The sequence below is a fragment of the Quercus suber genome, unplaced genomic scaffold (genome assembly GCF_002906115.3).
Source record: "Quercus suber isolate HL8 unplaced genomic scaffold, Cork oak 2.0 scaffold_240, whole genome shotgun sequence".
NCBI classification, from domain to species: domain Eukaryota; kingdom Viridiplantae; phylum Streptophyta; class Magnoliopsida; order Fagales; family Fagaceae; genus Quercus; species Quercus suber.
In genome coordinates this window covers 220,390-240,500 of record NW_027069697.1, presented here as the reverse complement: position 1 = coordinate 240,500, position 20,111 = coordinate 220,390, and the positions used below count along the sequence as shown (strand labels likewise).

Sequence of the window (20,111 nt, the reverse complement as noted above, 5' to 3'; positions counted from 1 at the left end):
TGTTGTTTCGGTTCAAAATTTCACAATTTAAAATGAATGAAATATTATGAAATTGATGGGTCAGGCTTGAGTTTCTAATAGCCTAGTATGTGAGAAATATCAATTTGGTAAAAACTGATTTCTTTATTTCATTGATTGATGATGAAAACTATATATACAAAGCTAAAATACATACTCTGAACTGACTTAACAACTAATCCTAGCTGGCACAGTAATAACTAACTGCTACACGCGTGAAAAAAAAGCTAACTACTCTAAAAGCTAAACTACAGGTCGCTAAGTACAAGTTTCATTTACAGAACAAATGCTGCACTGCCGTTTATGCAGTAACTTCATTTTCTTCACTTGGCAACTCGAAGCTTGAGTCCCTGAAGGCTGTTCTTGTTCAAATTGCTTGGTGACTTCAACTCTACTTGTTCTGCTATTGATTCCTTAGTTGCCTTAGTTGAATCTCCAAGTTGCTTCACTGCAACTACCTTCCTAGCTTTTGGCTTTGATATAGTAATAATGGTATTTCTTTTGGGCTATAAACTAGACCCAAGTGTTCTTTAAAAATCATGACTTGGGGACATTGCTGACCATTCATTGGTTCTTTTCTTGAATTATCAATTTCTTCATTGAGATTAAATATTAAAATTTAAATATGCATCTAGTGTTGCATTATTTATATATTTTTTAGATCTTATAAATAATAACGTTATTTTTATATACTGTTAAATTTATAAATAAAATATAATTAATTATGAAATCGCCTCTCTCTATTTATTTCAAGTAAACTTCAAAAGATATTATCTGAAAAAAAAAATAAAGAAAAAAAATGATCCTGTTAAGCATGAAAGGACTCTAATTACAAGATCTACGGTAACTATTGGGGTTATGCAATAACCTTAACGGTATGATCTTGCAAGTACGTATCACTTTTTCTTGTACATAATCATCAAATTATGGATGACAAACATCTGAATAGTGCTAATAATTTGATGACAAATTATCCAAGGATTGAAGTTGTAGCATTCTTTTGTGAAAAATGAAGGCAAATAAAAGAAGGAAGACAACAATTTTAATGTGGTTCGGCCATAAAGCCTACATCCATAGAGTCTCTATTATTTTTTAAAGTAATGTTATAGCCACAAATTATTCCATAGATATGATTACCAAAAAAAAAAAAAAATCTATGACAAATACAAAATAAACTAATAAGTGATTGCTAAAAGAAACAAAAGGAGACTCTACAAATCTGATTATTTTTTCCCAATATTATGCAAAATCAAAACCTCATCACGTCATGATCGCACCTTCCAATGGAGTCATTGGCCCTCTGTACTAACTTGATCGCACCTTCCAATGGGGTCATTGGTCCTCTATACCTGCATTCAAGGAAGACAATCATCTCTTTAAACCATTGAATTGAGGGAAGTCATTTTTTTTTTTTTTGGAAAAAAAAGGTAGCAAGGTTGACCGGTGTGGCTTCCTCATTTGGGCGTAACCATAATAGCACCTACCTATTCTCGGGCGAGACCCTATACCCCTAATCTGCGTGAGGAATTGGGAAGTCATTTTTATGTATAAGAAGAACATGCTTTGATTTTCAAAATAGATTATAGAAATGGTTTTTTGGGTACTTGTGAGATAGTTAAGATTATAAACAACTATATCGTTCCCAATAAATTAGTTAAATTTCTTACCCATTAAAGTTTCGTACTTGGACATTCTCAAAAAAAAAAAAATAATCGTACTAGAAGTAATTTAAGCCCATGTCTACATCAAAGTCATCAAAGATTCTCTATATAAAGTACAGAGTGTTAGTACAGTCCAATAATCTCAACCACACCAATGGTAGAAATCACCAAATCGAAAATAGCTAAAACTCATTTTGATTTATGTATATTTCAACAAACATTTTGAAGGGGGGATGGGACAAAAAGAGCTTATTCTAAATCATAGAAAACAAATTGGACTAATCTTAATCATATGAATAGTACCATCATGTAATCAAATTTCACATGGCATCAATATTATCAATTTCACTATAATAAAGAAAGTACCGTGACAAGCACATGACATTGTGTAGGCTATATGATCCCCCTCCCTCCATAAAGGTTAGAGCAACACAAGTACTATAAGAAACAATTTACCTGTAAGTTAAAGTACTCTTCTTCGCGTATTCTAGTTCTGAGGAGTTTCTCTCTAATCAAATTCAATTGAGCTACAACATCAATCATGTTCATCCTTTCTCTTGGAGATTCCATAGAACAAGACACTCCAATTCAAATATCAAAATCAAGCACTCCAGAATTTTGGGACTTCTTATTCGATTTTGATGTGAGTATCATTTGTCGTTGTTTCCATATTTTCTCTTTCCAAAGTATAATAGGATCCACAATGTTAACGACTCGTTCGGGCAATGCTCCTTAAAAAAATCATGAAGGTTAAGTTGTCTTTGAAAATGTTATCGGTAGGTCTTTTTCCTGTGAACATCTCCAATAATAATATGCCATAACTGTAGACATCACCACAAGTTGACACCTCGTTTCCCAAACCATATTCTACAATTGCAAGAACATTTACAATATGATGATCTTGTTTCATAAAAAAAATAAAAAATAAAAAATTATAATAGCACAACTTTGAAAGAGCTCTTTAGTGGCATATAAAAGGAAAAAAATTATGATAGGTGGAAATTTCTTTCAGGACATGTCCATCTTCTAAAAGGCTTCCTTAAGCTATTTCATGCTTGAAAGTACATCAAGAAATATTAAGAAAGAAAAGAATTTAATATTCAAAATAGAAAGGTACTCACCTGGAGGAGCATAACCAATTGTTCCTCTTAATCCAATAGAGCTTGATTGATTAGCATGACACTCTAGGTTGGCCCCAAGAAGGAACCTTGCCAAGCAAATCCCACACATGTCCAATCATTTCATCATCAAGAAGAAATTGCTAGGCTTGAGGTGCAATGACAATTGGTGATGCAATGATAATGAAGATATTCCAATGCTGTGCAACATCAATAGCAATATTAATCTTTGAAGAAAATTCAAATTTTTGTCTTCAGGAACCTCATTTTTCTTGAAATGGATGCAACCACTCTCTAGGTTCCATTATCATGAACTTGTATACCAATGTTTGAAATCATGACCTTGATAGTCAACACCAACATGTTTGAGTACCTTTACAGATTCCGATGTCTTATATTTGCAAAGCCTCAATTCAGAATAAAACTTTTGAAAGCTCCATGTGCAAAAGGTTGAGCACCTTGAAGCAACTTTACTCTTCATGATCAAGAATTCCTTTATAACAGATCCAAAGCTACCCAACAATTAAATTATGGTGAGAATGCATCTGTAGCTTTTAGGAGACTTTGGTAGATACATTCAAAATAAATTTCTGAATTATTTAAAATACTCTCTCCTTTCTTTTTAAAGTTTGGAGAAGTAAAAATAACATTACCAAAGTTACTCCAAGAAGGCAGAAATATAGAGATTATTAGCTTCAGGAAAGAGCAACTTCCTCTTCTTGGTTTATTGTATTTACATATAGAAGATCAAACTTGGCATGCCTCCACATATTATGTTTCCCTTAATCACAGTTGCACTTATGTTCTTGAAAACTCCATTTGTTGGTACCTCACCTTCAAAATGTTTAAGACAAATTCAATAACTCAAGAAGATAAAGCTCTCCAAAAATTTTGGAATATTCGGAAATGTTTTTAGAAAATCTAAAATTGAAGCCCCTTAATGATTCAAAGATGAAGGAATGCCTCCTTGAAAGAAGTTGCTTCTCATGGCTAGAATTCTAGTTTAGCAGCTACCAAGACTTGTTGGAATTTTTCCAAACAACATTTTTCAAAAGTATCAATATTCTAAATTTTTAAAATTTCCTACTTTTAGGAAACACCATAAATTTGTTGGTGAAATCTAGAGCAATGGTGAGAATGAGAGACCATTAACTTATATGATATGGTACCACTAATTGTATTTTAGCAAGCAAATGAATCTACATTTTTCCAAATTCCTAGACTTAGGGATGCCCTACGTGAAGATTATATCTCTAAATACCCAACTATCAATAGTTTATTAAATTTCCAATAGAAGATGGAATGTTCCCATAGAAATTGTTTGCAAATAAATCCAAATATTGCAACTTACGAAGCTTTCCAATTTCAAAAGGAATATGACCTGATAATTTATTATTCCCCATATCTAGTAACACCAAATTGGTCAAATTTTCTATTCCAATAGGAATGTTTCCAAATATATTATTATTACTTAGACCCAAAATGTTGAGAGTAGTTGAGAAATTGGCAATGCACTTGGGCAACTCTCCCCCAAAGTTATTGTAGTCTATCTCTAAAATGGTTAGATATGTAGAATTTGTCAAAGAACAAAGAAAACTCAAGTCATTTGCCCCTCCATTTCCAAGCTCGTTAAAAGCCATGACAAAAAATGAAACTCTATATAACTTCTCCAAAGAAGGAACTCTTCCTCTTAGTTTATTGTAGGCAAGTTCAAGTAGATTTAGATTTGAGGCATTAGATATTGAAATAGGGATAGGTCCAGTAAATTGACTGAAGGAAATGCTAAATTCTTCGATATTTGGTAGAGTGATACCTATGTCCGATGGAAGATGCCCTTGGATTTGGTTAACTCCTACATCAAACGTATTTAACGAAGATAAATTGAAGATTGAGGGAGGAATTCTTCCAGACAACCTATTTGAACCAACACCAAAAAATGTAAGTTTTGTCAATTGGCCAAAAGAAGTAGGGATACTCCCACCCAAGTTATTATAAGCTATAGCAAACACTTCTAGAGAGGAAAAGTTGCCAAAAGAAGGTGGTATACTTCCTGTCAAATTATTATTTTCAAAAGAAATGAATTGGAGTTTTGACAAAGTGCCAAGAGTTGCAGGGATTTCCCCATCCAAAAGGTTGCGACCGAAATAAATGAATTTGAGGTTGGTGCAACGGGATAAATTTCTTGGAATTTTGCCCCCAAGTGTGTTATTGTACAAACTTAGGATTTGCAATCTACGTAAACTGTCAATTTCTGAAGGAATTTCATTATGAAAGCTGTTGTTTGAGAGTGTTAGATTCTTCAAAAAACTTAAATTACCAACATGTGGTGATATAAAGCCTACCAGTTTCGAAGTTCGCAGGTCCAACACAATGACCCTCTGATGTCGACGGCCACAAGTAACCCCTTGCCATTGACAAAAGTTGATGCTATCATTCCAAGAGCTCATAACTTGGAGAGGATCATCAGTGATCTTGGCTTTGAACGCAAGCAACGCTAACCGGTCTGTCTCATTATTCCTGCCAACAACAGAGGTGACTAACAAGCCACACCACAAGACAAGAAGGATAAAAGCATGCATGTAAAAGGATGTGGATGATGGAGCTGAACTCATGTCGTAAAGTCCCATTCACAGTCACGTAGCTTGGTACAAACTCTTTTTTATTTTTGCTAAGAGGTACAATTGCGTGTCTTTTTGGGAAAACAGTCTGGGTTTGATTTCGCTGCTTAGGTACTTAGGGAAAAGCACATATTTATAAGAAGGTAGAGTAAGAACAAACTTAATTTCTGGGAAATTTCAAGAGCGAGGTAGTGCATATGTACCTAATCCACTACAAAATTAAGAAATAATCATTCAGCTTGGGATTAGCGCGTAGTGTTAATCAACCTGCCTAAGCACATGAAATATTCCACAAGGGTATTCATTGTTTTTGAAAGAATTTATTACTAGTTTATCACGGAATTCGTGTTAGTCTTATAAATACATAATAATATATAAACAACACCGTAGTTTTGGGGTTAGAAACTAATTGTTTCTTCAGTGAAGGGAGAGAATTGTGAGCACTGAAGAAGTTGGGCAACATTCAAGTATAGAAGCTAATAATGTCTTCCACTACAGAAGCCAGAAGAAGAGATATTGTCATATACTCATATGTGAGTATAGAATAAGTTTGATAAAATTCAACATTTCTCCTTCAAGAATCGTGTTTGACAAGTTTGACAAGCTCTTTTCATTCGCTTTGGGAACTTCTAGATGTGCTGCCTTTGGTTCAGTCCGAAGAGACGTGTGAAATTAGGGAGAGAGAATGCTGGACACAAAATTTACATGGCCCAATACAAGTAGACCCCAGTAATTTCCGAGTCCAAGAAGTCAACAAGGCTCCAACTCCAAGCACCAAGGACATGTGTGAAATTAGGTCCAAAGCTGATTACAACTAGACCGCAAAGTGTTTTGGGCCCAAAATGTCATAAGTTACATTAATAGAATTGGTGGGTAAATATGGTGGTCCATTATTAATTTAGATGAATGATAAGATAAAGTGTTTGATGTTTTCCACATCCCACTTAAATAATTTGGTATTTTTGAACAATATTCTCTTGTACGTAGAGCATTTTTAAATAATTTGCTTTATCCTATTGAGTCTTCTTACGTTTTACAATTTTTTCTATCTTTGAGGCTTTAGAGAACTCCAAACATTGTGTGCTTAGGACGGACTGGAACCATTTTTATTTGTTCTAGCGTAACCACATTTCCCTTATATGCAACTATGATAGCCCAAGTAATGTGGATTGAATTGGATAATTGTATGCTAAGTGGAGTCTCACATTAAGTGTTTATAAGTTCAAACTATTTTTATACAAGTACTTAATTAGTACATTTGAGTATAGGTTAGATGTGGCTAGCATTTTCTTGAATCATGACAAATAGTACCAAAAATTACTTAGCAATCACGTGTAGCACAACACAATGTGACCTAACAAGAATACCTTTGGAAGATCCTTCTACATCTTTCTCTTCAAAAGAACACTAGCTAGCCGCATGCCCTGTAAAGGTTGATAGCTAAATGCTACCAAAAAAATAAATAAAAAAACAGCGAAGGATTTTTTTGATTTGTTTGGCTGCCAAGAAAGAAAATTTCAAAATGAATCAAGCATTTAGGAATTAGGACACATTTTTCATTCCACAACCATGCAGCTAGTCACCATGAAGCCCCAAAAATTACACGCCGTTTTTCTAATATTAGAATTTCAAAGGAGTCTCCTTCTGCTCTCTCTCTCTCTCTCTCATATATATATATTCTGTAGAAGACACTTTACAGTAACATTTTTTGATACTCAACTTGTCCAGCAAACAAAAACCTATAAATATGGATCTCTCTTTCATCACCTGACACATGACAAACAAATTTTAGTTAATGTTCTGAAAAGTCAGGTGAATCTGTATTAAGTACTAAGAAGGCAAGAACTGAAATAGCAGAGAAACTAATTGCAAAGGTAATAGATTATCATTTAGCAACAAGTCACTTATGACTTGCAGGTACCATGGTCTCAAATTTATTATGTCAAATAATGGGCCAAGACAAGGACTGAATGAGTAACAAAAGAGCCCTACCACTTGTAAGAGTTGGGAAATCCACTCTCAACTGACTTTAGGGTGCACCATAAATACATAGAATATAATTGCAATTGCAATATACGATGAGGAATAACATGCTATTCGGAATAAAATTTCCAACTCAATGTTGCTCTATGACTATTTACAATTTTTTTTTAAGTTTGGTTAAACAAATCAATAATTAAACATTTTAGTCGATACTCATTTTATAAATATGCATTTATTTTAGACATTGTTTCTAAGTCAATTATGCTTTTGCTTCAATTTTGAAAGTTTCATACATTAAAAAAGGAGTACTGAAAAATCTCACCTCAGGAAATAATCATATGGAGACAATATGTGATTATCTTTACAATAATGCATGATGACCAGATATAAAAATGCAAAACTTAATAAATAGAATGCTGAAAGTAATACAATATGTAAAAAGGAATGGCATAATGTTTCACAGCCATGGCCACCTCCTCTTTTTATTTGTATCTATTTTTGGCATTTTTCCAATCAGAGTTGAAATGAACATTAACAATAGTGGAAGTGCATTACTAACGAGAATGTTCTTTTATATTCCTGCATCAAGTATCATGACTGGTTTGTGCAATGCACGATAAAAATATCCACTAAAAACTTGTCTGGCATAAAAGAAAGAATTGTTTATGCTTAAGGACATGATTACATGATAAAGCAAGGGTGTAGCTACATGAATTCTGCATGAAAATTCTTACATGGACATGAAGTTGGGAAACTAACAATATAAAGCGAACAAAAATGGAAAAATGCATGCTACCCTTGCCCATGTCATTATCCTTTTTCTACTATAGATTTGAAGCTGTCACTGATGTAAAAAAATAATAAAGAAAGTTAATTATAGCATGCGAAGAAAGATCAATTACTTCCATGCTTGTCTCCTATATCTAAAGCTCAGATAGATAGCCTAAGGTCAATGGGTGGGGTAAAGATACCAAATTATACATATTTCACTTGCAGCATCCCTAGGAAATTTTAGAGAATGCACAAGAAACTACAAGTTATAGAATTCTTAATCACTCAACCAATTGCAAAAAAAATAAAAAAATAAATAAAAAATACACATCAGTACAAGACCAAAGCACTATTAATTCAACTCTAAATAAAAAACGTTGTGCCCCTTATACAAAGGGAAAGTAAAGGGAAGAAAGGAGTATAAACCTTTGCTAGGATCTACATATATTGAGGGAAAACATACATTGAGACTGGATATTGAATGCACAAAAAGCTTGATAGAAACTGGAATAAGAATAATTGGGCCTACAAAAAAATTTTATAAGAAATTGAATCAAGTACGTGTATATCATGCCTAGATGCACAAAAGTAATGCATTTCCCTTTTCGACAGTGATGTAGAAAAGGACAAATGCATGCCTTTCCAATTTCTTCACTGATAAGTAATGACATATATAGCAACAGCGATGCTTCCAAGCTTATTAAGAAACTTCGAACTAGTTAATGACTTAATGCAACAAATCTAACTTCATTGAAAGAATTCAATAATAAAACCATGATATGTTATAATAATTTGAATTCAATAAGAAGCTATTATGTCTTAGGCTGCAAGTTTTTCTACAAACTAAAGAGAAACATATAATTCTAATTGACCTTTCATATGAAAGGTTACAACATTGTGATTTTTGAATGACAAATCCTTGTACAAACCAAATACATATTATCTCAATTTTTTATGAAAATTGAACTTCTTAGGAAGAAGGACATACAAACGCCAGAGTTTTAGGCTTTTTTTAGCATTGCATACTAATGTGAAATTCCTAATAACTTCATATTTTAGATATCTTCCAAGTAATCAGTATGATTCACATTTGACTCTTAAACAAGTTAATCATTTCATACGGCTCTAGAAACATTAAGGTATTGAGTGTGTTAGGCCTTACCATCGAGCAATTTTCAGCTGACAGGGGCCGGATGGGAATTTGATGGAGCCACAATTGGAGATGAAGAGGCGTCCCTCTTCCTTCCACTGCCACTACTTACCAAATGCAGTTGCGAAATACTTGGGAATGCATTTTTCTCATCAAATCCTTGATCATAGAGATACCCTCTGAATACATGGCCACTGATGCTCACAGTAGCCTGGTAGACAAACTCAGCTGCACCATCACTGATGGTAGTGACTCTGTGACACCTAAAAACCGCCGGTGCACGAACTTGGCCTGGTAAGGACTTTTTAAAACTTGCATCTGTGATTTAACTAAACCCAATTCAGTCAAGTGCCTCAGTTTCACTTATAAAAAAATTAAAATAAAAAAGGTTCCTCAATTCCGTTAGTCATCCACTTAGAAATGCAGAGCATTAAGACAGAGGAAAAGACAGAACCTTAAAATCTATAATCCAGCAAAACAAGTCATTCTGTTTAAAGGTTGCTTCCTTAGTTCAACAAAATCCAAGTTAACTCTCTCAAGTTCATGTTACAACCACTTTCAAACACACAAAATTCCGGATAAAGGGAAAGAGAGAAATTTGAATCAATTATTCAACAAACCAAACTCCTTTTTCGGATAGCTCTAATAATTAAAAACCACTCCCCCCAACAGAGAAGAGGAATATAAAAAGGCATAAATAGAGTACAAGTAGAAAGTGTAAAGCTTGCATCTATTAGATTCTTTAAACCCAAGTCAGCTTTTGCAACAGTCCATTACCATATAACTTTGAAACATAGACAAATCAAAGAGAGGGTGAGAAAGAGAGAAAGAAAAGGGTGAGTACCTTGATGTCTAGAGCTAATGTCAATACTCCTTGGAGTGGTAGCATGAGAAGCACTGGTAACATTAAAGTTTGGCACCACAACTCTTGTCCTTTTAACACCAGAAGAAGACCCAGAAGAACCACCACCAATAGTACTAGCACCACCCACCATTAACATCTTCCTCTCCCTTCTTCTAGCTCCTGGCACCCACGTGCTCCTCACGTGAGTAGAACAATCATAACCACGAGTCTTACAACAAGTCCTACACCTCCTATGACTACAATCCTTCTTGGCTCTATTCCCACAGTCCTTGCACACTCATGCCATTCTCCACCATTTGCTCAGAATCATCATTTTCAGTAGTGTTGTTATTTAGTCCATCTTTCTTGCCACAACTCTGTTCTTGGCCTCTCTTTAGGCTCCAATAACAGTTGGGGTTATTTGAGTTATTACCACAACCTTGGACACCATGATTAGAAGGTGGTGTAATGCATGGAGTGGCAGTGAGGAGAGGGAAAATCCCGAGGCTAACTCCAAGTGAAGCTGAGGAAGGTATAGGAAGGTTGGGATGGTGATCAGAGTTAATGGGTTGGCTTTGTTGGTGCATGGTTGGAGTTGGAGCTATGAGAACCAAGTCTCGGAGACCCAACATGCTTAGAAATGTGGTGAATGATATGGTTTGTGAGTGTTGGTTATATTTAGAATAAAAATCAATAATGGTACTGGTGGTAGACAGAAATGGTAAGGGTGAAATAGGACTATATGCTCTAATAGGAGAATCAGAAATGTGATCTGATTTGAGAATCTTTTGATGTATGTGAATGAATGTCTGAAGTAGTTTGGCAGTGAGAGTTAGAGAGAGAGAGAGAATATTATTAGGGAGCCATTGATGGTGAGGTGGTTGTTGCTACCATTGCTGCAAATATTGACACTGAAGTCGCACCTTTTAAAAAGTTCTTGGCTTGATGCAAGAATGATGATAATTTGAGGTTTTTTTTTTTTAATATAAATAAATAAATTTTGATTTTTTTTAAGTCATGAAAAAGGCGGTGATTAAATAGTAACTTGTTATTTATGTCATTTTCTTAAATGTTGCACCATTTTTTTTCTCCATTTTTTTTTTTGGGGGGGAGGGGGGGGGGCATTATTTTTTGCATAATATATATTTAAATTATTTTTTATCATCCAATGTAAGATTAGTCTAATAAAAAAAATATTAGACTAATCAAATTTAGTTGAGCTACAACATCACTAATGTTCATCCTCTCCTTTGGGAATTCCATAGAACAAGAAACTCCAATTTCAAATATCAAAATCAAGCACTCTAAAATTTTAGGACATCCAATTTGATTTTGACTGTGAGTAACATTTGTCCTTGTTTCAGTATCTTCTTTTTCCAAATGAAGAGTAGGGTCCACAATGTAAATCACTCGTTCGGGCAAAACTCCTTTAATAAAATCATGAAGGTTCAAGTTATCTTTGAACATGTTATCTATGGGTCCTTTTTCTGTGAACATCTCCAACAATAATTTACTATAACTGTAGATATCACCAATGGTTGAGACCTCGTTTCCCATACCGTACTCTACAATTGCAAATAACATTTATTATTTGATTGATCTAGTTCCATATTAAAAAACAAGGGGAAACATATAACCTCACAAGTTATGTAGCATATAATAGGAAAAATATTATGACATGCAGAAAAGCTTTTTAAAGACATGCTCAATCTTGTACAGGACATTCTTATTTGAATTATATTTCATCCTTGAAAGTATATTAAGAAATATTATGAAAAAACATAAATTAAAGTAAAGAAATGGTAAAGTTATTTACCTGGAGGAGCATAACCAATTGTCCCTCTTAATCCGATAGAGCTTGATTGATTAGTGAAACAGTCTTGGGTGGTCTCAAGAAGGAACCTTGCCAAGCCAAAGTCCCCCACATGTCCGATCATTTCATTATCGAGAAGAACATTGCTATGCTTGAGGTTGCAATGAACAATTGTTGTATTACAATGATGATGAAGATATTCTAATGCATTTGCAATATCAATGGCAATATTTATTCTTTGAAGAAGATTCAAATTCCCTTTTTCCAAAGGAGCCTCATTTGTTCCCGCAATTTGAAGCAACCACTCATCTAGGTTGCCATTACTCATATACTCATATACCAATGCTTTGAAATCATGACCTTGATAGTCAACACCTAAACATGCTGTGAGTACTTTTACAAGATTTTGATGTCTAATATTTCGCAAAGCATCACAAAGAAGGTGGGATACATCCAATCATATTATTTTTCTAAATAGCAAAGTATTGGAGCTCTGTCAAGGTACCAAGGTTTGCAGGGATTTCTCAGGACAAATCATTAAAACCAACACGCAAAACAATGATGTTGGTGCAGTTGGATAAATTGCTAGGAATTTTACCACTAAGTGTGTTATTTTGCAATTGTAAGAATTGAATTCTTTGCAGACGACCAAGTTCAAGAGGGATTTCATTACGGAAGCTGTTGTTTTGGAGGGTTAGATTTCTCAAAAAACTTAAAATTCCAATATATGGTGAAATGGAGCCTACTAGTTTCAGAGATTGCAAGTCAAAAACAATGACTCTCTGATGTCGGCGACCGCAAGTTACCCCTTGCCATTGGCAAAAGTGGATGCTGTCATTCCAAGAGCTCAAAGCGCCAAGAGGGTCTTGAATGATCTTGGCTTTGAACTCAAGCAACGCCGAGCGGTCTGTCTCATTATTCCCACCAATCACAGAGGTTACTAGCAAGCCACACCACAAGAGAAGAATAAAAACACTGACACAAAAAAATGAGGATGGTGGAGCTGAACTCATGCGGTAAAGCGCCATGCAATTTGGTACACTTTTTTTCTTCTTTTTTGGCTAAGAAATACAACTAGGTGTTGTTTGGTTTAAACAGAGGGATTGATTTCACTGCTACTTAGGTGCTCAGGGAAAAGCACAATTATAAAGATGGTAGAGATGATCGTGACAGGATAGAAATTGATGAAGAGTTATCTATGTGTTCTTCATCGAACCTGTCGTAATCAAGGGAAGTGTCGTGAAGAGAACGTAATTGACATAAATTTTGCAAGTGATAGGAAAGTCATGAGAGTGTGATTGAATTCTGTCTATGATTCCAACTGTCGAGCATAGAGATAAGAGAGACCGTATCAATTATATTTAACGAGATTGAAAACTGGGAAGAAAAACAAACGATAGGTGAATAAACAAGAGAGACTGTATTAATAGTCTCATATTCAACAATGACACTTTTGGAAGCTTTATGGCTTGAAAGGTTGAGCACCTTGACGGCAACCTTATGTCTCTCTTGATCAAGAATTTCTCTTTACACAAATCCAAAATTAATCCACACAATTAAATTTCCTTAATACTTTTTTTTACTTTTTAAAGAGTAGAGTTGTAAAAATGGCATCACCAAAGTTATTAACATCAAGGAAAGAGTCAACTGCCCCTTCGTGGATTTATTGCAATATATGCATACAAGAATCTCAAATTCAGGCATGCTTCCATAGAGCTTACTATTTCCCTTATCAAAGCTGTGTTTTTGAAAACTTCAATCGTCCAATAGTAAGACTTGGAATTTGTGCAATGCATGGAAAAGTTTTGGGGAGAGTCTTAAAAAGCTCTTGTGATGAAGGGAATATACACGAAATTCTCAGGTCTGTGAAATGAAAAAGTAGAGAAAAATATGCATCAAAGAATAATCCCACAAGGCAATATTTACATGATTCTGCAATTTGCCTACATCTATGGACTAAGCCTCATAAAAAATCCCACTAAAAATAGTAGCACTTTTATATTGGGTTGGGTTATAATTCAGATTAAATACAAATAGGCTTTACAAAGCCCAACCCAACAAAGGAAACATTTGATAGCTAGTAAGTAAATAGAGAGAAAACAAAAAATTGGAGAGGAACCCCGATCCCAAATTTACAAAAATTTATTTCATTTTCAAAAAAATTCTTATCCTTTCCTACCTTCATTTGTCTTTTAGTGTTCTACTTCTACAAGACATTTATGATGGATTGACAGGTTCTCGCAAGTCCCACATTTTTTTTTTAAATAGTTGTAGTATGCTGCTAACTTCGTAACTCGAACTTTTTCTTCCTTAAACTCCAAGTACTTTGTACATGGTGAGGTGTCAATTAAGGCACAAAACTCTTGGCAAGTCTCATATTAATTGTTCTACATTTTCATTGTGTACGGTATTCCAATCCATCATATTTGAAGAAATTTCTGACATAGCCAGACAAATTTATTTCAAGATTAATAAATTCATAGTTCTCATCCACTTCATCCAAACCCACCCCGAGGTTGTTTAAGAATATTGGTTTTGATAAGATTTGAAACTTTGAATTGCTGAATGCTATTTGTTGGATGAATTTTGGTGGGAAAAAAAAAAAAAGATTTTGATATCTGAGTTGCCTCAACGTGGGCTAGATGGGCGGTCAACTATTAAGCAGAAGTGGAGGCCCTTTAGGACTTAGGCTTGGTTTTGAAAAAGAAACCCATTAACTTAATTTCCTAAGGGAAGCCCAATGTGTGGAAAACATATCTATATATAGGGGTGTTCGTGGTGCAGTGCGGTGTGGTTTTGGGCCATTTTTAGCACCGCATTTTGCGGTGCGGTTTAACTAAAACTATAGCTACACCGCACCTTATTTTTGCGGTCACATGTGCGATGCAGTATGGTACGGTGTGGTTTAAAGTTTAGCCAAAACCATAACCGCACCGCACCTCATTTTTGCGGCCACATATGCGGTGCGGTGTATAAGATGTGGTTTGAATGATTTGAAGTTGGTATATTTTTCAAATTTTGGGCTTTTTCAAACCAGCCCAAAACTAATTTTTCCCTTTGTTTTGATCCAAGTTTTAAACTATTAAGCTAGTTTTTCTTTATTTTGGCCTAACTTTCCTAATCAACACTTGCTAGGATTATCAACATTTTTTTTTTTTTGAAAACTAGGGTTAGTAAACTATTAATAATATATTTAATATTAAATATATTAATATATAGAGATGGTGCGGTGTGGTGCGATGTGGTTTGTGCAGTTTTCTTATTATAAAACCGTAAACCGCACTGCACCATGCGGTGTGGTGTGGTGCGGTGCAATATTACTTTCGATGCAATGCGGTAATGCCATTTTACAGGTGGTTTTGGTGCGGTTTTTGCGGTTTGGTGAACACCCCTATCTATATATATCTCGTTACTGTGTCTTTGTTTGATCCTACATAACTATATAACTCAAGAACCAAAGAGGCTTGGTTTTTGCTAGAATTTTGAGGATTTGGGGGTTTGATGATGATTTTCGTGATTCCTTATTAGTTGAGCTGCCTGGTTCATGTGCTTTTAAGGTTACTATTGAGAATCCTGGAAGCCCAACTAAAGCTTGCATTGAAAGGTGTTCGGCTATTATTTTACTTCATTCCTTAAAGAACCAGCTCAGGTATGATACCAAGGGATGGTGGTCGACCAAGCACCTCTTCACAAGCTTCAAACACAAAGAAAAGAAAAAAAAAAGTTTGAGAATTGCATCATTGAGAATTGATAGTTATTCACTACAAAGAAGAGAAAAAGTTGAGAATTGCGTTGTTTTTTGGATTATATTTGTAATCATTGTGATTCTATTGGTTTTAACTAAAAGAATATTGAATTGGGAATATTTGCTCATTTTCCAAACATTTAGAGGTAAATTAGTTGGTTTCAAAGAAAATGGGGAGAATTGTGAACTATCCCAAATATAGAGGGGAGAAAGTTTTTTTTTTTTTCCCAATTATAAATGTCCAAATAATAATATAATACCCAAATGATAAAATATTATATAAGATAAATATGAAATTAAAATAAATAATAATATAATTCTAATTGAACTTAATTGTTAAATATATGTAAGTTGCATTATGTCAAATTACAAATTTAACCTTACTTATATAAATATACTCATTTTTGGTAATTTATATCTCAAACAACAATTTTAATAGTTGCTAGCCAAACAATCTGATTACTGAAACAACACTTTTTCAAAAAGTAGGGCCTATTTAGTAATATTGTTCTAGTAAGATTGTTTGTATTTTTTGAAAATACATGTGGATAAAAAAGTATGTGAAAATACATGTAATTTTATTTAAACACTGAAATATGTTTTTTAAAATACAGTACCAAACACCTTGTATATTTTCATTAAGCAATTATTGAAATCACAACTTTTTCAGAAAGCCTAGTCAAAATCACCCGTAAACTTGGTGATATGCTTAACAAATATTGAGTATAAAAATGACACACTGAAAAGCCCACAACACACTACTTTGTATAGAAATCTGAGAAGATATGAAATTTCTCTCATCAGGTAGGCACAGTGGAGTCCCCAACATTTCGACAAGATTCATAGAATTGTTAATTTTGTTGACCCGATTGAAGTCATTGATTTTTGGAGGCACTGTTAAATGGAAAAATTATGAAACTGTGAAGACTGGAGGACAGTCAAGCGACAAGTCAGTGTAGTAGGTTGAGTTCATACAACAACCTCTTTACTAGTGTTGGAATTATACTACAAGTCGTTGGTTGTAGTCTTTAATTACTGTGTTGTCGTTTTGTATGCCAATATTGTAAAGGATCCAGTACACGGTGAGGATTTCATCCAAAATTATCAAGGGCCAAAAATTGGACACATCATTTAAAATGTTAACACCACACTTAACTCAAGTTAAAACTCTTAAACTGGACTGTGGTTAACAAAAGGGTTAGCTCAACAAACCCATCTTATTCTTATTTGAGATTCAAATATATCAAAATCACTCTTTTGCTCTCTCTCAATCTCTCTTCTCCATCGCTATCTGGCTCAACCTTGCCATCGCCGCTGCCACAATAACCAACGTATGCCAAGCCACCGTTGTTTCTTCGACCACATCTCACACCAGCCTAACATCACCGAACCTACTGCTCGGTAAATTTTCTCAATCTTATTTCTTCTTTATAAGCTCTGTTTGGTTGCTTGGAAAACAAAGGAAAATAAATTAGTATATTGCTTTTTTTTTTTTTTTTTCGTCATGCTGAGTTTGGTTTCTATTCCCTGAGTGTCTTTTTTTTTTTTTTTTTTTTTTTTTTTTTTTTTTTTTCCAAATAATAATATAATACCCAAATGATAAAATATTATATAAGATAAATATGAAATTAAAATAAATAATAATATAATTCTAATTGAACTTAATTGTTAAATATATGTAAGTTGCATTATGTCAAATTACAAATTTAACCTTACTTATATAAATATTCTCATTTTTGGTAATTTATATCTCAAACAACAACTTTAATAGTTGCTAGCCAAACAATCTGATTACTGAAACAACACTTTTTCAAAAAGTAGGACCCATTTGATAATGTTGTTCTAATAACATTGTTTGTATTTTTTGGAAATACGTGTGAATAAAAAAGTATGTGAAAATACATGTAATTTTATTTAAACACTGAAATATGTTGTTTAAAATACAGTACCAAACACCCTGTATATTTTCATTAAGCAATTATTGAAATCACAACTTTTTCAGAAAGCCTAGTCAAAATCACCGGTAAACTTGGTGATATGCTTAACAAATATTGAGTATAAAAATGACACACTGAAAAGCCCACAACACACTACTTAGTACGGAAATCTGAGAAGATATGAAATTTCTCTCATCAGGTAGGCATAGTGGAGTCCCCAACATTTCAACAAGATTCATAGAAATGTTAATTTTGTTGACCCGATTGAAGTCATTGATTTTTGGAGGCACTGTTAAATGGCAAAATTATGAAACTGTGAAGACTAGAGGACAATCAAGCGACAAGTCAGTGTAGTAGGTTGAGTTCATACAACAACCTCTTTACTAGTGTTGGAATTATACTACAAGTCGTTGGTTGTAGTCTTTAATTACTGTGTTGTCGTTTTGTATGCCAATATTGTAAAGGATCTGGTAAACGGTGAGGATTTCATCCAAAATTATCAAGGGCCAAAAACTGGACACGTCATTTAAAATGTTAACACCACACTTAACTCAAGTTAAAACTCTTAAACTGGACTGTGGTTAACAAAAGGGTTAACTCAACAAACCCATCTTATTCTTGTCTGAGATTCAAATATATCAAAATCACTCTTTTGCTCTCTCTCAATCTCTCTTCTCCATCGCTGTCTAGCTCAACCTTGCCGTCGCCGCTGCCACAATCACCAACGTATGCCAAGCCACCGTTGTTTCTTCGACCACATCTCACACCAGCCTAACATCACCGAACCTACTGCTCGGTAAATGTTCTCAATCTTATTTCTTCTTTATAAGCTCTGTTTGGTTGCTTGGGAAACAAAGGAAAATAAATTAGTATATTGTTTTTTTTTTTTTTTCGTCATGCTGAGTTTGGTTTCTATTCCCTGAGTGTTTTTTTTTTTTTTTTTTTCTGGGTTTTGAGCTTTGGGATTGTTTGAAAACAAAACATTTGGTGGGTGTTTAAGCTTTGCAGGAGGGTTTATGGTTTGTTTTTATCTGAATCTGTTCCAAAAGCTATGAGATTTTTGGGTTGTTTTGATACCACACCCAAGTTTCTTGAGACTAAGATGAAAAATCTGAAAAGCAAAAACAAGCAAAGCTAATACTGGAAAGGCGTGGGAGGAAATAGAATTAATGATCAAAATACAAGCTTGCTGTTTTACTTAATCATAATTGTTCATTATATTAATTTTTAATTGTTCACTCTATTATGAAAGGTTTTAGGGAATGTATTGTGTTTTTAATTGTTCACTCTATTATGAAAAGTTTTAGGGAACGTATTGTGACTGTTTCTTTGTTTCCTTGTCATGCTATTGATTGAGAATTAGGTGTGTGTAAATTTTCCTTTGTAGGAATGAAATGCACATAATTATATTTGATGATGAACTGCTAAAGAAAACATTCAGCCTATAGCTGGATTTATGTTTACTGGTTGTTGGCTATTGATATACACTGGCTTTTTAGGGTGAGGCAGATGAATTTTTGGTTTTCAAAAATCTGAGTTGTTGGGATTCTTGAGAACCCTTTGTGGTTGGTATTTGAAGCTCTTATAGGAAAAATAATTGAATTTCCTGGCTGTTTTTTGTGCCTTCTCTTTTTGTAAATTGGTTCCTGTATTGGCCTTTTGGTTATCCTTTGGAAAGTCTACACAATTTTTTGGACAGGTTCTATTATTGGTTTCTCTATAATCCTGAAGGATTGAGATTTGTTAATATTGCTTGTAGGTTTCATTGATCCTAATCATCAGTAATTTGGAAGGGCCTTTGGAGCTATGATACATCCCAAAGTTTTGATACCAAAAGAACTTACATAACAAAAAAGCATCATACATTTGTACCAAGAGATGGGGCAAGTTGTTTAACACAAGGCAAGTTGAAGCGATCAAGTTAAGATTGAAAATTGTAGACTTTGGATGGAATGTATAATCAAGAAGCAAGAGGTGGAATGTATAGTCAAGCAATAAGCACACCAATTGTAGAAGTTTCATGTTATTATAATCATATAATCAAAGTGTTTATTTCAATGTAATTCTTGTTATATGGAATATCGAAGGTACATTTAATAAAATTTGTTCATTTTTTAATTATAATTCTCTTCTTGTCTACTCTGTTGGATTGAATTTTGATTGTAATGCCAAGTAACTCATAAGGGTGCAACCCAAGTACATAGATTAGCTAAGCAATGTAAAAGTGGGAAACTAATCCACTCCTAATAGCATAACAATTATGCAGAAAACAACTTCTGTAGAAAGTTGGTTCCGGAGTACTGAGGCCCACTTGACATACTTATATCCCAATCTACAATAGATTTATGCAACTAGGCTGGTAAACAGGGATACCCAAAATCACATTTATAATGAGCTTCGAATGAACTTCAGTATATAAACAAATTAAAAGAATTTAAAAAATACTATCTAAA

General features: G+C 34.0%; 2 protein-coding genes, 1 long non-coding RNA gene and 2 pseudogenes across 3 annotated transcripts; 1 reads left to right on the top strand and 4 right to left on the bottom strand.

The window, feature by feature from the left end:
• Window positions 1–4,065: 4,065 nt before the first annotated feature.
• Window positions 4,066–5,409, bottom strand: LOC112010017 (LRR receptor-like serine/threonine-protein kinase EFR). The gene has a single exon (XM_065780602.1). The coding sequence runs from the start codon at window positions 5,407–5,409 to the stop codon at window positions 4,066–4,068; it is 1,344 nt and encodes a 447-aa protein (XP_065636674.1).
• A 1,311-nt stretch (window positions 5,410–6,720) lies between these two features.
• On the bottom strand, window positions 6,721–10,873 carry LOC112001766 (protein LATERAL ROOT PRIMORDIUM 1-like; annotated as a pseudogene).
• A 466-nt stretch (window positions 10,874–11,339) lies between these two features.
• On the bottom strand, window positions 11,340–12,309 carry LOC112010021 (probable LRR receptor-like serine/threonine-protein kinase At3g47570). Its single transcript, XM_065780601.1, has 2 exons — window positions 11,980–12,309; window positions 11,340–11,728 (listed from the first exon to the last, which is right to left on the bottom strand). Exons 1-2 carry the CDS (start codon window positions 12,302–12,304, stop codon window positions 11,340–11,342), a joined length of 714 nt encoding a protein of 237 aa, XP_065636673.1. The 5' UTR covers window positions 12,305–12,309.
• A 98-nt stretch (window positions 12,310–12,407) lies between these two features.
• On the bottom strand, window positions 12,408–13,004 carry LOC136070533 (probable LRR receptor-like serine/threonine-protein kinase At3g47570; annotated as a pseudogene).
• A 5,257-nt stretch (window positions 13,005–18,261) lies between these two features.
• LOC136070532 (uncharacterized) lies at window positions 18,262–19,721 on the top strand. The gene is made up of 2 exons (XR_010631752.1): window positions 18,262–18,454; window positions 19,418–19,721. It is a non-coding gene; the product is annotated as an uncharacterized LOC136070532 (long non-coding RNA).
• Window positions 19,722–20,111: the final 390 nt, after the last annotated feature.